This window comes from Aquila chrysaetos, chromosome Z (genome assembly GCF_900496995.4).
Source record: "Aquila chrysaetos chrysaetos chromosome Z, bAquChr1.4, whole genome shotgun sequence".
Taxonomy (NCBI): Eukaryota; Metazoa; Chordata; class Aves; order Accipitriformes; family Accipitridae; genus Aquila; species Aquila chrysaetos.
Genome location: NC_044030.1, coordinates 61,578,359 through 61,591,147, shown reverse-complemented (window position 1 = coordinate 61,591,147; position 12,789 = coordinate 61,578,359). Strand labels below are relative to the sequence as shown.

General features: G+C 34.5%; 1 protein-coding gene across 1 annotated transcript in view; it reads left to right on the top strand.

Moving 5' to 3' along the window:
• The window catches only part of AP3B1 (adaptor related protein complex 3 subunit beta 1), a 164,990-nt gene extending 152,527 nt beyond the window's left edge, over window positions 1-12,463 (top strand). The window contains exon 27 of the mRNA XM_030004425.2: window positions 11,711-12,463. Coding sequence (XP_029860285.1) covers window positions 11,711-11,864 — 154 coding nt within the window. The 3' untranslated portion in view covers window positions 11,865-12,463. The remainder of the gene's footprint in view (window positions 1-11,710) is intronic.
• The last annotated feature ends 326 nt before the right edge of the window (window positions 12,464-12,789 follow it).

Sequence of the window (12,789 nt, the reverse complement as noted above, 5' to 3'; positions counted from 1 at the left end):
ACCCAGCTGGATTTTCCTATGTATTTGATACGGTCAATGATAAAAATCTGTTTCACCATAAAAACATGGTACAGCTAGTGCGATTGCACAGAAATGATTGTCACTATTGACACCTGCTCCTCCATGAAAGAGTCCTCATTTGTGGCATCCCTGAGGGATCTATACAGCCTGCATTCTCAACATCAATTCAAAGACTAGGTGAGAGTGTCAATCAAGAGACTGAAGTGTCTGCAGTATACAGGTGTTCTCCATCTTTACCCTATCCATCACATGAGACTTACTGCATAGGGATGGAATGTTTTGTGACTGAGTCTTGAAAAGGCTCCCTAAAATAATAGCTTAGTTCCTAGCTCAGCCACAGGTTTCCTGATTGTAGATGAGTTTCTAATTTGATCTTGCTTTCTCTTGACCTTTTTTCTTTTGTTTTTTTAAAGGAGGTTTCCGCAAAACAGAGTCTATGACCAACTGTAAATAAATTGAAGATGTACTTCCTGTTGGGTACAGTGCTTCAGAGACAGTGGTTGAAAGCATGTTCTGGTCGGGCTGAAGTATTCAGAGTGCTTTAGAGCATCCTGAAATCTTCTTTTCTTTTTTTGATTCAAAATAGAATGTATTCAATCTGCTACAGTAGTTACAGAATAGCTTGCATTTATAATGTCCATCAGGCAAAAAAATTGTTTAACAACTTAAATGGCCTACCAGAAATGCCCAGCAATGATAAGCATTTAGAAAATAGCCCTTCATTTGCTTCACCATAAGTAACTGGAGTTCACAGATACTATGTAGTCATAATTGCACCTAGTTTTTACTGAGAACAGGAATGGGAACATTAACTAATTGGTACTGTGATGAACATGTTCATCTTTTAAATAGCACTACATTATCATTAAAGTAAATCCTAGATTTAGATGAATGAATATTTGAGATAGAGATTAGATAATGAATACTTTCAAAACTCTGAAACAGATGACTGACATATTTTTTTTTTTAAATTGTATACATATATTTGGATTAAATCAACTCTACCATGAGACTAGACAAAAATAGACTCTCTTGAAAATCTCATGGATGCAAGAAGTGTGCCATGTTTTATGTATGTGACAGGTACACCATTTCAGGATGATAAAATAAACAGTCGTCTTTTACCTTGACAAAGCAGTTATGGATTCAGTAAAAATATGTTAAAAGTAATTTATTTCTTTTTCTACAGTATTGTCATTTGTCTTGTTTGTTTTATCACAAGTGGTATTTGGGGAAAAAAATTACGTATAAGAACTTGCTTTAGCTCATCATGCTATTCTGTGAGGACTACTTGAGTTCACTTCTTAGAAGTGCTTAGTGCATACCCTTTTACACGGGAAAAGAAGCAATATTTTTAAACTGACGTTCTGCACAGTGCAGCATGAATTACATTAACCTCTTAGCTGGTCATCCCCAACTTGAGTATTACTACTTAATGATGGCTAATGCCAAGAAATTTATATTGCCTTCTAATGCAATATACTCATTCAAAATGAAATTGTATAGTATAATACAAGTGTGTCTAATGGACTTGAACACACGTGTGTTTCTTGGGTTTTTTAAGTCTAAACATATTTGCACTCATGACAAAGACGTTGTCATGCTGCTGGGACCCAATTACTGCCCCTTAAATTGATAACCCTGTTTAGGATTGTATTTTTCACCAAGTAAAAACTTAGAGCAAATATAATGAAGATTTGAAAATAAATACTTGAAACAAATATCAACAGAATAGCATGGAGTCATCAATGAAAAATGAAATAAATGTAAACCTGTAAAATACATCAACTGTATATCAGTCCCTATCACAGTATAGCAACACTTCCTTACATGCATTTTTTTCTCTCCTTACCATATGGCTAATGAATTTTTATATTTACTTGAAATGTAATAATTTAACTCTTAACTGAGTATAGAACAAAAGGCCAGATAATAGAGTTGATTGTATTTTAAACTCTCTTTTCTAGCCTGTTTTGTTTGAAGTGATAGCTGCAAAAATTTTGAACTCAATAGCCAATATATATACCAGGACACAAACGTGCAGATTTATATTCATATATTTGCAAAATAAATTTGCTGTACTATTTCACTTCCTTAAGTGTAGTTACCTCCTCTTCAAATAGCTCTTCAATACAAGCTATTAGATTACTGGGCCTTGTAAGGCTGCATACAGTGCATTCTCATGTTCTTAATAGGATTAACTCTTTCTATGTATTGATCTCTCTTGCTTTTATTATCAGGGGGAAACATTATTTCAATTTTAAAGGCTTCTACTAAAAGGAAGATTGTGAAATTCATTTCAAAAGAGAAATTTTTTTGGAGCAGGAAATATAATGTCTCCTTAAATATGAAAACTTCAGAAAAAAGTTTATTATTTTTATCAAAATATTATTTCATAAAAGTGATTAGAATAATTGTTGCAATATACATAGCTCTTTCTATGTTCTGAGAACCATTGTTAAAAATATTTTAAGAAATGAAGGGTTGGAAGTGGGTTGAGGAGTGCATAGATGTTGACAAAGTGATTTCAAAAAGAATCAGCTAGGGCAGCAAGCTTCTATCTTGTGATTCAGACCACATCTGTGATTTGAATATCTAAAGACAAAGACATTGAAAGAAAAGTATTTGTTCCTGCAGGGAATTAAATCAGTCTGAATCACTACATTTAGGGACCAGGTACTTTTCAGTTGAAGTATGTCTGCTGTTTGTTGTCAGTGGGGAAAGTCTACCAGGAATTTTTCCATCTTCAAGAGGATACATAATTGAGGATATTTATTCCCTCAAAGTTGATTCTTCTATGGACCATAACTTCCCCTCCCTGTCTCTACTAGGGCAATAACATTCATTGCTTTATATATCAAAAATAAATTCTAGGCTGTTCTCTTCTATTTCAAAATGTGATGAGATGAAGATACCATTCAACTGAAGATTTTCAGTAATTTTCTTTTTAACCAACACGAGCCTTATTTATCCAGAAATGCCCTTCATGCTAGTGTTACTTTCTAAGATGTGTTGCTTATTCCTCTCAGATGAATATTCTAAAAGTTCCTCAGGTCTCTTCCTCCTGTATTCATTTTCAGCTCCATAACCTCCTACCAGGATAGGCAATCTTAATTTTCTTCACTTTGAATATAGCAAAAGACAACATGAAAAGATAGTTACAGACTTTACTTTCATCTTAGAAAGACTTGAATGCCGTTATGATCCTCTTGAAAGTGTCGAAATGTTGTCTACTATTACATAAGGCCTCTGTGTAAAGGAGAGGTGTTTCAGGGTAAATTGGCTTAGAAAGAAAATAATGGAAATACACATAGAAAGCATTTCTTTCCACTACCTACAGAATGTGGTGCAAAAGCTTTTAATGTGTTGGCAGTAGCATATAGCAGAAAAGTCTGTTCAGACCTGGGATCACAAACTGGATTTTCTTCTTCAGTCTTTCACTTTGGTTATGCTTGTGTGGTTCCATTGATATCAGAATATAATGTGTAATGGGATGGAGAGTCAGGCCGTCTTGAACTGCCTACCTTTCTGCCTTCCACTTCCTGAAGCATTTCTTAAACAGGATGCATTGTACTCTAGTAGACTATTTCTTTCAAAGACCACAGCTCTACAAAATGGTACAAGGTAGAGCACCTTTTGCACATTTTTTCTTTCTTGAAGACTTTACTTGCATGCTGCCCAATCAGTCAATGAGTTATAAGTCTGAACCCATCAGGGTGGATATGAAGAACGAATTTTAGTCAACCTCAACTTGTTTAATAGTCCATTGAACTAGTCTGTTGTTGCTGTTGTATTTTGAAAGGAATCCACAATTAGTAACAGGATAATAGTTGAGTTAGAAAGTGAGCATGGTGTCATCTACATATCTTTACTTCTGCAGTTCATCAGGATGGTCTTAACATTGACCAGCACTGAGACACATGACAGCATTAATTTCAGTCCTCTAATTTGAGATGGTCACGTCTTTAATTTCAACAACCCAGTATGGGACAATCTGAGGTTTTGAAGAAAATCAAACCTCAGCTTCTTTCAATACTGAAGCCTTAATCTACTTCAGAACAGCCATTTCACATTTTGAAATAATGAGTTTAATATCCTTCTTCAATACAATCATGAAAGCGGTCATTCTAATAGCCATCTCTTCTTTCTAGCTATCACCGGAACTTGCAGAGGGAGGATTCTCATCTCTTAGCATGTTGTGATAGTAGACACCTGAATTAGCAGCAAACAAGCTAGCTTTTAAACAAGAAGCACAAAACAGCGCTTCTGCTCATTGCTGAAGAAGGTCTAACTAGCTCAACCACAGCGTTGCACGCAGTGGCTATGCTGGTTCTGGGACCTATATTTTTAAGGACATTTGACTGCACCATATAGATATGGTGGTTTGTTCAGAGCTTGCTGTGTGTAGTCCATCAATGTTTAGCATACCCATGACCTATGTGGTTTTGTGAATAAGCAAGTATTGAACAAGATGTAAAATATCTTTCACCTGTCTTTTGGAGGCTTGCATTATTATCCTTTAGCAAAATCAAAACCATACTGTGTAAATCATGTAATGTAACAGTAAGCACACTGCAATGGATAAGCATTGAAATCCTGAAGAACGTGAAAGCAACTAGACCAAATATAGAAATTTGCATAAAATGCTTAAAAAACAGAAATCCAAGGATCAACACTTGTTTTTCACTACCCTTTATTCCCCACCCCATGCATCAGCCTGACAGTCTGGTTGTATTCACCCCTTTTTATCATTTTGCAACCTGTCATGTCCCATTTATAGTATATTGGCAGACTGATTCTCAAAGGAAAGAGGGTTTTGTTTACAGACAATTTTGATTATCAGAGAATGGCATGCTTAGTAATCAGTTATCCTCCCCACATCTTTTTAATCCAGCAACACTTAATGAGTGGAGAAGAGGTATGCAATTGTGCATGTGTGTAGGTAGGTCTGTATTGAACAAAACCCCGTTTAAAGGGGTCCACCTGGAAAATTTCTGTGTATGTCATCTTCCAATTTGTACTAAATTTGGAAGAATTCTCAGGCAGAAAGTTGGTGATCAGACCCCATCAGCTAACAAATGCATCTGCTTCCAGCATGTCAGAAAGGAAGGGCTATTAGCCATCTATTGAGGATAAACACAGTGTAAAAATATCTGAGAAATAGAAATTGTTTATAGTTACTCCATTTGAATCCAAACATATGTTCTCAGTAGCTGACAAACAGGTCTTATAAATCCAGGAAGACTTTTTTAAAGACCCTTTTTGCTCTGTGTGCACACAGAAATCTTTCCTAAGATTTTTTACTAAGCAATTGGTCTGTCGAAGAGCTCAAATGAAGTGAAATCTACCTCTGGCAACAACTCCTTTGACGTAGTTATGTGGACTGTTCTGCTTCTGTGGTTCCTCAGCTGTGGGGCTCAGTCATCTTTTTCTACTCTTTTAGAGAGCTGCAATGGGTAGCTGAGTAAATAAACTTGTAATAGACATGCAGCCTTGATTTTGCTTCCTAATTTCTCAAGTAGGAATTAATTAGAGAGCCAAATATCCTAGGCAAAACAGTTTCTCTGGTAGCCTTTATCTGTAGGAGACAGAATTCTAAATGGAATAGTATATCCATGTCCACAGTATTTCACCCTTTGTTGTAGCCAGAAGTTGTAAACTCTTAATGTTTTCTTGTTTTATGATAGAAGTAATTCTAGCTTTAAAAAAAAAAAAAAAAAAAAGCCCAGCTAGGCTAACTATTTGTATTTCTTTTGTCATCCAGGACTAAAATTACCATGACACCACTTTCTGATTAGTCACTATTCTTAGGTAAATATTTTTATTCCTAAAGAAAATGAAAACTGAATTTTTTTAATGAAAGTACTCATCCAGTAGTTTCTACTATTTCTTAATAAAATCCTAATGTTCCAAAACCTTGAAATTTTCTCCCTGCTAACAAAAGGGCCTTGTATGTATTAATACAGTTTTCATATTATTGGCATATGAAGATTTTCATTAACTGGTACAAAGCACTTGATGAAGAGATTTCCTTTCTACAAAATCATTTTAAGGCCCTTAACATTTTAAATATTGTATTTAAGGAGCTTGCATGTGGATTGCAAAATTTAAAAATAACTTGAAGAAATTAAATTTGAGTTTAACATTAAAAGTATATGAGTGAGTCATTTTAGGTATGAGGTTAATCGAAATAGATTGTTCTAGCCTAGCTTATTTGCTGTCCTCTAGTGGACAGCACTGCTTTTGTATCTGAATGCTGTAAAGTGAAAAATATGTGCAGCATTTTCTCTGGAAAACAAACAGGAACCTCCTGAGCCAGTTGTTTAAACAGAAAACATTTAACGCTTAAAAAACTAACCGAACAGAAGACTATCTTTGATTTGAAAGATCTCTGAGGAAGTTTAATGTTTTAGTGTATTTCTGCAGGGTAACTTACTTTCTTGGAATTAAATAATTTTTCTGCAAATTAAAATTTGTAGCCTGGTTTAGAAATGGACTGTATGTAATTCTCAAATACTTATCATATTAAATGCCCGATTCTTTAAGAAAAATAAACAGAATAGACTAGATGAGAAAACAAAATAGATCAAGTATTACAATTACAATTTTCTAGGTGTGAGGACCAAATATTTTGATTCAAGCTTTTAGCTTATTGAAGATTTGGGGAGGAGATATAAATGCCAACATATAAAAATGCTGAAGTTTTTGAACTAAAGGTAAATTTGGAGGATGATAAACAGTTCATGCATCATCTTTTGAACATGTGGAGCAGTGCTATGTGTTGGACATTAAGTTCAGAAGACTCACTTGCATTCCTGAATTTTTGTTAGAAGTACAGTGCAACTGTTCACCAGCAACTGAGGACAAACTCAAAATCTATTTTGGCAATAGAACTAAAAATGCTAAAAATATAGTACAGATGTGATGGCAATTTATTTTACAATTTCTGATTTTATTAAGCCCAAAAATAGTTAATATTTGAAATAATTACATTATGGTAATGAATTAGGTATTTTGAACAATTTATTCTAAGATAGTGTTAAAATAGCATGAAATGTACTGGAAAAAAGAAAACATCAAATTATCATATGATTTTTAAGGTAAATATTAATCAAATTTATGATTAATAACCAATGTTAAACAAGGTTTTTTCCTGAGAGGTTAAAATCACCAGGTTAAGAAAAAGATCCTTCTTTTTGTGACTATATTTCTGCTTATGTTTTAGTATTAAGCTTAACCCCAGGTCAGAACTAATACATAGTAGTGCTATTCCCAATACTTCTTTTTCATGTTCTAAGGCTTACTCAGAGGATGAATACAAGTAGTTAGTAATTTAGCCAATTTTTAAATGAAATGTTAAAGTCAAACCTGTACATAGATAGAATTTGTTGTAGTAAGGTGAAGATCCAAGTACTGAAACTATAAAGATTTTTGTTATCCAGTTGATACACTGGAAGATACTTCATAGTTGTTCATTCTTATATTTACAAATTGAAGACTAATTCACAGCAGTGGTTTTTTTCCCCTCTGAATATATTCATTGCATAACTTGATTACACATTTGTCAACTTTGGACTAATTATTTTTCTACAGCTAGGGCAGGGCGTTGCATCTTCTGATTGTCTTTCTTACTAATAGGATTCTGTCTGCTTCAGCAGGCAATAATTGAAGGCTTCATGTACAAGATTTAAAGAAAGGGCGGAGAAAAAAAAAGTTTTAGCCTCCATGGGCCATTGTCACTCTTTCTGGTAAGCAGTAGAACAGAAAAAGAATTTAGCTTGAATAGAAAAATCAAAGAGGAAGAAGAGTGCCCAACAGGAGAGAACGTATGTTTTAGTGGTGGCAAATTATGTGTAACAAACCCTGCTCTGCTGTAAACAAATGTCCCGATAATGAGTGTTCAGGTGTAAATGTACTTTCTGAAATGTTGAATTTTAAAGAGCAGATTTTGAGTGAGTTACGCTGTTTCTCTTTGTTCACTGGTGTGGAATTTTCATAACCTTTCCCCATAGAAATGCCTCTCCTGTATATTGTAGCTATCTTCTGTCTACAAATAAAGGGAAAATAACTGCTAGTCTGTAGTTAGGCTAGTCAGCATCACAAAGCCAGTGTTTGGCAAATGCTGTCACATTGTAGTGTCTGATGCTCTGTGTTTTCCCTTTATATCAACTATAAATCAAATATTTCTGTGTGATAATCATTAACAAATCTTATTTTCATAGCAAGTGACCAAGAATATGTGCTTGATTTTTAAATCTTGAAAGACTGAATGACTTTCTAAAAATATACAGTACTTCAGTGATGTTGATTTAGAATTTTATTCTTAATATATATTTCCTTACCTACTGACAGGTACTATATTTATGTGAAAATAATCTATGAACTCCGTCTCTTTTTTTTCCATGTCACATAGCCTCAAAATATGTAACAGTCTTTTTAAAGACAAAAAATATTTGGGAAAACTCAGAATATGCAAATGTATCTCACAGTGTTATGTTTCTAATCTGTCTTGATTTTTTTAAGTGGGAAAAGTATTAAAAGCGGCAAATCTTCCTGAATATTTTTAATTATGTGAAATCAGGTTTAGCATTAATATTATCACAGAAAGAAAACTAGAAAATAACTGCAGTATAGCAGAAACAGCCATCTTGAAACTGTTAGTAAATATTTGGTTGTTTTCTGAATGTTATTCTCATTTACTTTCTTTTTTTCATATTCACTGATGCATCCTTTGTTACAAACAGAACCGTGCTCATAATATAATATCTTAACATGTTAAGAGTTGTCTATATGAAAAATTCTTTCTTTTGGACCTACAAACAACCAATTTAAAAGCTAGATTTTGATGTACTACAGTGCAGTTTCCAAGGCTTATTTCAGTCTATGAATTCTGATTGGTTTTATTATCTTTTTTCAATATTTTTTTTATTCAAAAAATACTTTAAGTCAGTATCAACTTTCAGAAAAAGTAAAAAATAATTACTGATCTTGTAGGGAAAATAAAAGTTTCTCACAAAGAATAAATACTTGCTATACAGAGTGATTAATTTTTGCTGCTGAAAGGTTTTTTTTAATGACTTTCTGGTCTATGTATTTAGTTGAGCATAACACACATTTTGGAAAATCCACATGGGCTTATGGTAAGACTAAGCGTATAAATGCAATAACAGGTACTTAGTTGAAAAAAATAGCTATTAACCAAATCCTTCAATGATGGTATATTTAAAACATCTAAATAATTACCAAATCAGTTTTACTACTAGTGTCTTCTAACTAAAAGTCAACTGCTTCATCCTTTTTATAACTGTATTCAGTTTCACAGTTCATATAAGCATATTTATGTTAGAACTCTCTTTAGAAATGAAATTATCTTCCCTATTTTAAGGAACAGATTTCAATTTCCGAAGTTCAAAAGTTCAAAATGGGTAAACCCATTGTGTGGTTGTTCTTCTATACACCCTTTTTTAATGGTGAAATAAGTTATCCCGTTCTGTTCCAATTCTTTTTTCACTAAGCGATTCCAGATCAGTGACCATTGATACAAACCGATTAGCCACTGCTAGTTATGCATACTAACACTTTGCGTAAAATTATCAGAGTATCAGACCCTTTGCATCTTGCAAACCACATACAAATTCACATTTTATTGATTTTACGTGTTTTCTTCAGAGGTATGGAAAAGTGCTATTGATTCCCTATGTGGTTTTGCAAATCCACATGTGAAAATATCAGGCAAAACTCATCTCTGATGCTTTGGGCCACCTTGGCTTTCACAGAGCACTGACTTTGTATCACTTTCAGGTTTTAATAAAAGAGGGTAAAATCAAGCCTTGGGGCTATGAAACACAGCAGGAGTGCCAACTACCAACCTATTTATGTGCATACTCAGACATAATCTGCTTCTGTGTTGTCCCAAGACACAACTGTTAAGTAAATAAACTGACTAATAAGACTATTGTTTCTATAATTATCCCCCTGTCAAAATCAACAAGAGAAGTAGTGATCTTCCGCATCGCAGTGTAAATACATGATATCATTGATATAACTAGGTAAGTAGATAATTTTTATAGTAGTAACGTTGTTTTAGAACCTTCTATTAAAGGGAGAGGTCTTTGAATGCATCTATAATCCGGACAAAAGAAATAGATTGACCGTGATGGGTGACATTAGAGAAGTGCCCCATGTTTCCTTAATTAGTATAATGTGTTATGAGATTTTGATATGCTTAGTTTAAAAAGAAAAAAGACAGGAATTACTTCTCGTTTAAAGAGAACCTGTTTCCTGCTTAAGTGGCTAATATTTTAATTAAGTCTGAAGTGAAGTTTTTTGAGTATCTCCTGATAAACTCCCTCCTTTATGTTGATGGTAATTAAACAGATCCCCATGGGCTTGGGTAGGCGCTTTGCAAGGCCCATGCTAATTGTCAGACATGAGACACTGACCAGTTGGTTTGCTCTTGAATAGCCCACAGCGTGCTGTCAGCCCAGCAGTTTGATTTTTCTGTGTTGTGAGCTGTTGTCAGGGCTAACTGGGTCCTATTGTGGCTGAAGATGTTGTGCAAATTGAGGCAGATGGCTCTGATTCAGACACGTGTCATTCAGAAACAGGAGAGGAGATTGGCCCTGCAAAGTGGGGTCAGACTGGGTCACAGACCTGCTCTACACTTGTTAGTGTTTTCAAAAGCCCATGTGCAGCAACTTTGTTGTTGTCAAGTAACCAAGGGGAAAGGGAAAAAAAAAAAAGGCAAAAAACCCCCATGGTGTGCTCCTTGTGGAAGATGGAAGACGAGGCTGTTGCCATCCTCTTCCTTCCCGTCTCTTGGGCCTGGCTGTGCATGCAGAATGAATTAACAGGATTGACAGTAGCTCACTATGCCTAAAATGGCTTTTCAGTCAATTGCAGTGCTTAAAAGGCTAGTTTTGCTTTTAATTCCATGTAATTAGTGGGTTTTTCATGTCTTGGAATTTAGTAATGGTGCATTAGTCCTAACTTTCGTTTATCTGATTGGTTGTTTAGGTTTTTTTAATTTGCTTTGTAGGATTTTTATTAATTATAAAACATTTAGAAATGCTGGCCACATTTTTATGATTAAATATTCTGGAGATAAATTCACAGATGGAAGGATTTGGTGTCTTGCTGTTACCATCATTTCAAATGATCATGTTGGATGTTTATAACTCTGACTATTTTTAGTTTGAGTTAATTCCCTAGATGCAGGAGGATGCACTTTTCTGAAAGTACAACAATTTGGCTTTCTGGAAGTGTTCTACTACATTTAGCATAGTCGCATTTTCTTTGGAGCACCAAATAATGATAGTTATCCATGGAAAACTCCATGCAGCTGAATTCAAGTTGCCAGTGTGCACAAGTACTGTAGATGAACTGAGGAATCAGAACTTATATAAAAATTTTATTTAAATAGAGTTTAGTTTGTACTATTAAATACACAATTTTGCATGATACTTTTTTGTCCTTCTTAAATGTAAAAATATTTACACAATGCTGAACAAATTCTTTCTGAAGAATTTATGAAGGTTTTTATGGTTTATCCCCTGAAAAGCCTTAATGAAATTGGAGGCATTTTATTATATTTGAGCTCATTTAACTTTTGCAGAAAGAAATATTAGCAGTCTTTGACCTTAAGATCCTCAGTGATTTTTTTTATTTTTTATTTTTCCTTCCCCACCAGGTTTGCAGCTAAGACTGTGCACAGTGGGTCACTGATGCTAGTCACAGTGGAGCTGAAGGAGAGCTCTACAGCACAGCTCATCATAAACACCGAGAAAACCGTGATTGGTTCTGTTCTGCTGCGGGAGCTGAAGCCTGTCCTGTCCCAGGGGTAACCTGCTTACATCTGGACTTCAGAATCTGGCACACAACAAAAGTGCCTGGCATCCACTACTGCTGCCTTTCATTTATAATAATAGCCCTTCCATCTGGCAGTGGGGGAAGAATACACTCTTGACATTCTTGTCTTCTGCTTTAGAATGCTAGTGTGTATCTATCATGTATGCAAGTCCTTTCCTTTTTTTTCTGCTTGCTAACCAAAGAACATATATTTTACTGTCAGTTATCTGCACTTTTAAATGTATTTCCCATTTGTTCTACCTTAGTCCTTCCCTCTCTGCTCCCTTCCCCCACTACCTTTCTTCCCCATTGGTTTTCCTCACTGTAGTGGACAAATACTAGATAATAAAGTTCAAGGGAAATCACATTGCTTGAAAACTGAGTTTAAATGGCACGTAGGTTCCAGCAACATATACAACAACTACGTGATTCAGAGAGGTTTTGTTGCATAAGTGTAAAAATACAACAGGTACAACAAAATGGTGTTTGCTTTCTGGAAATGCTTGTAAACCTGAACTCATCTATTAATATTGTTCCTACCTACTGCCATTTTCTCAAATGTTTCTGTTAAGTTGCCAATAAAGTAGTGGTATGAGCAGAGGCTCCCTCTTTCTTGTTTTGGTAGAGAACTGATAACAGTGATCGCCAGTATTGTATATAACTGGTTAATTAAAGTAAATACTAGCAAGGTTGGACACTACATATACATCAGCAAACTGTTCTTGTGAAAGTAGCCAGTGTTTGTGCTCCTATTATAATTTTCTGCTATGCAGTTATTTTTTGTTAATAAACAAAGCCAGTAACTGCCTGTTTTCAGATTGGCCCATTCATAACATAGTGATTGAAATATTAGAAATTAGTATTATATGAAATACTGATTATTAGAATATTGTGGCAAATACTGTCATCTAGCTTAAATTA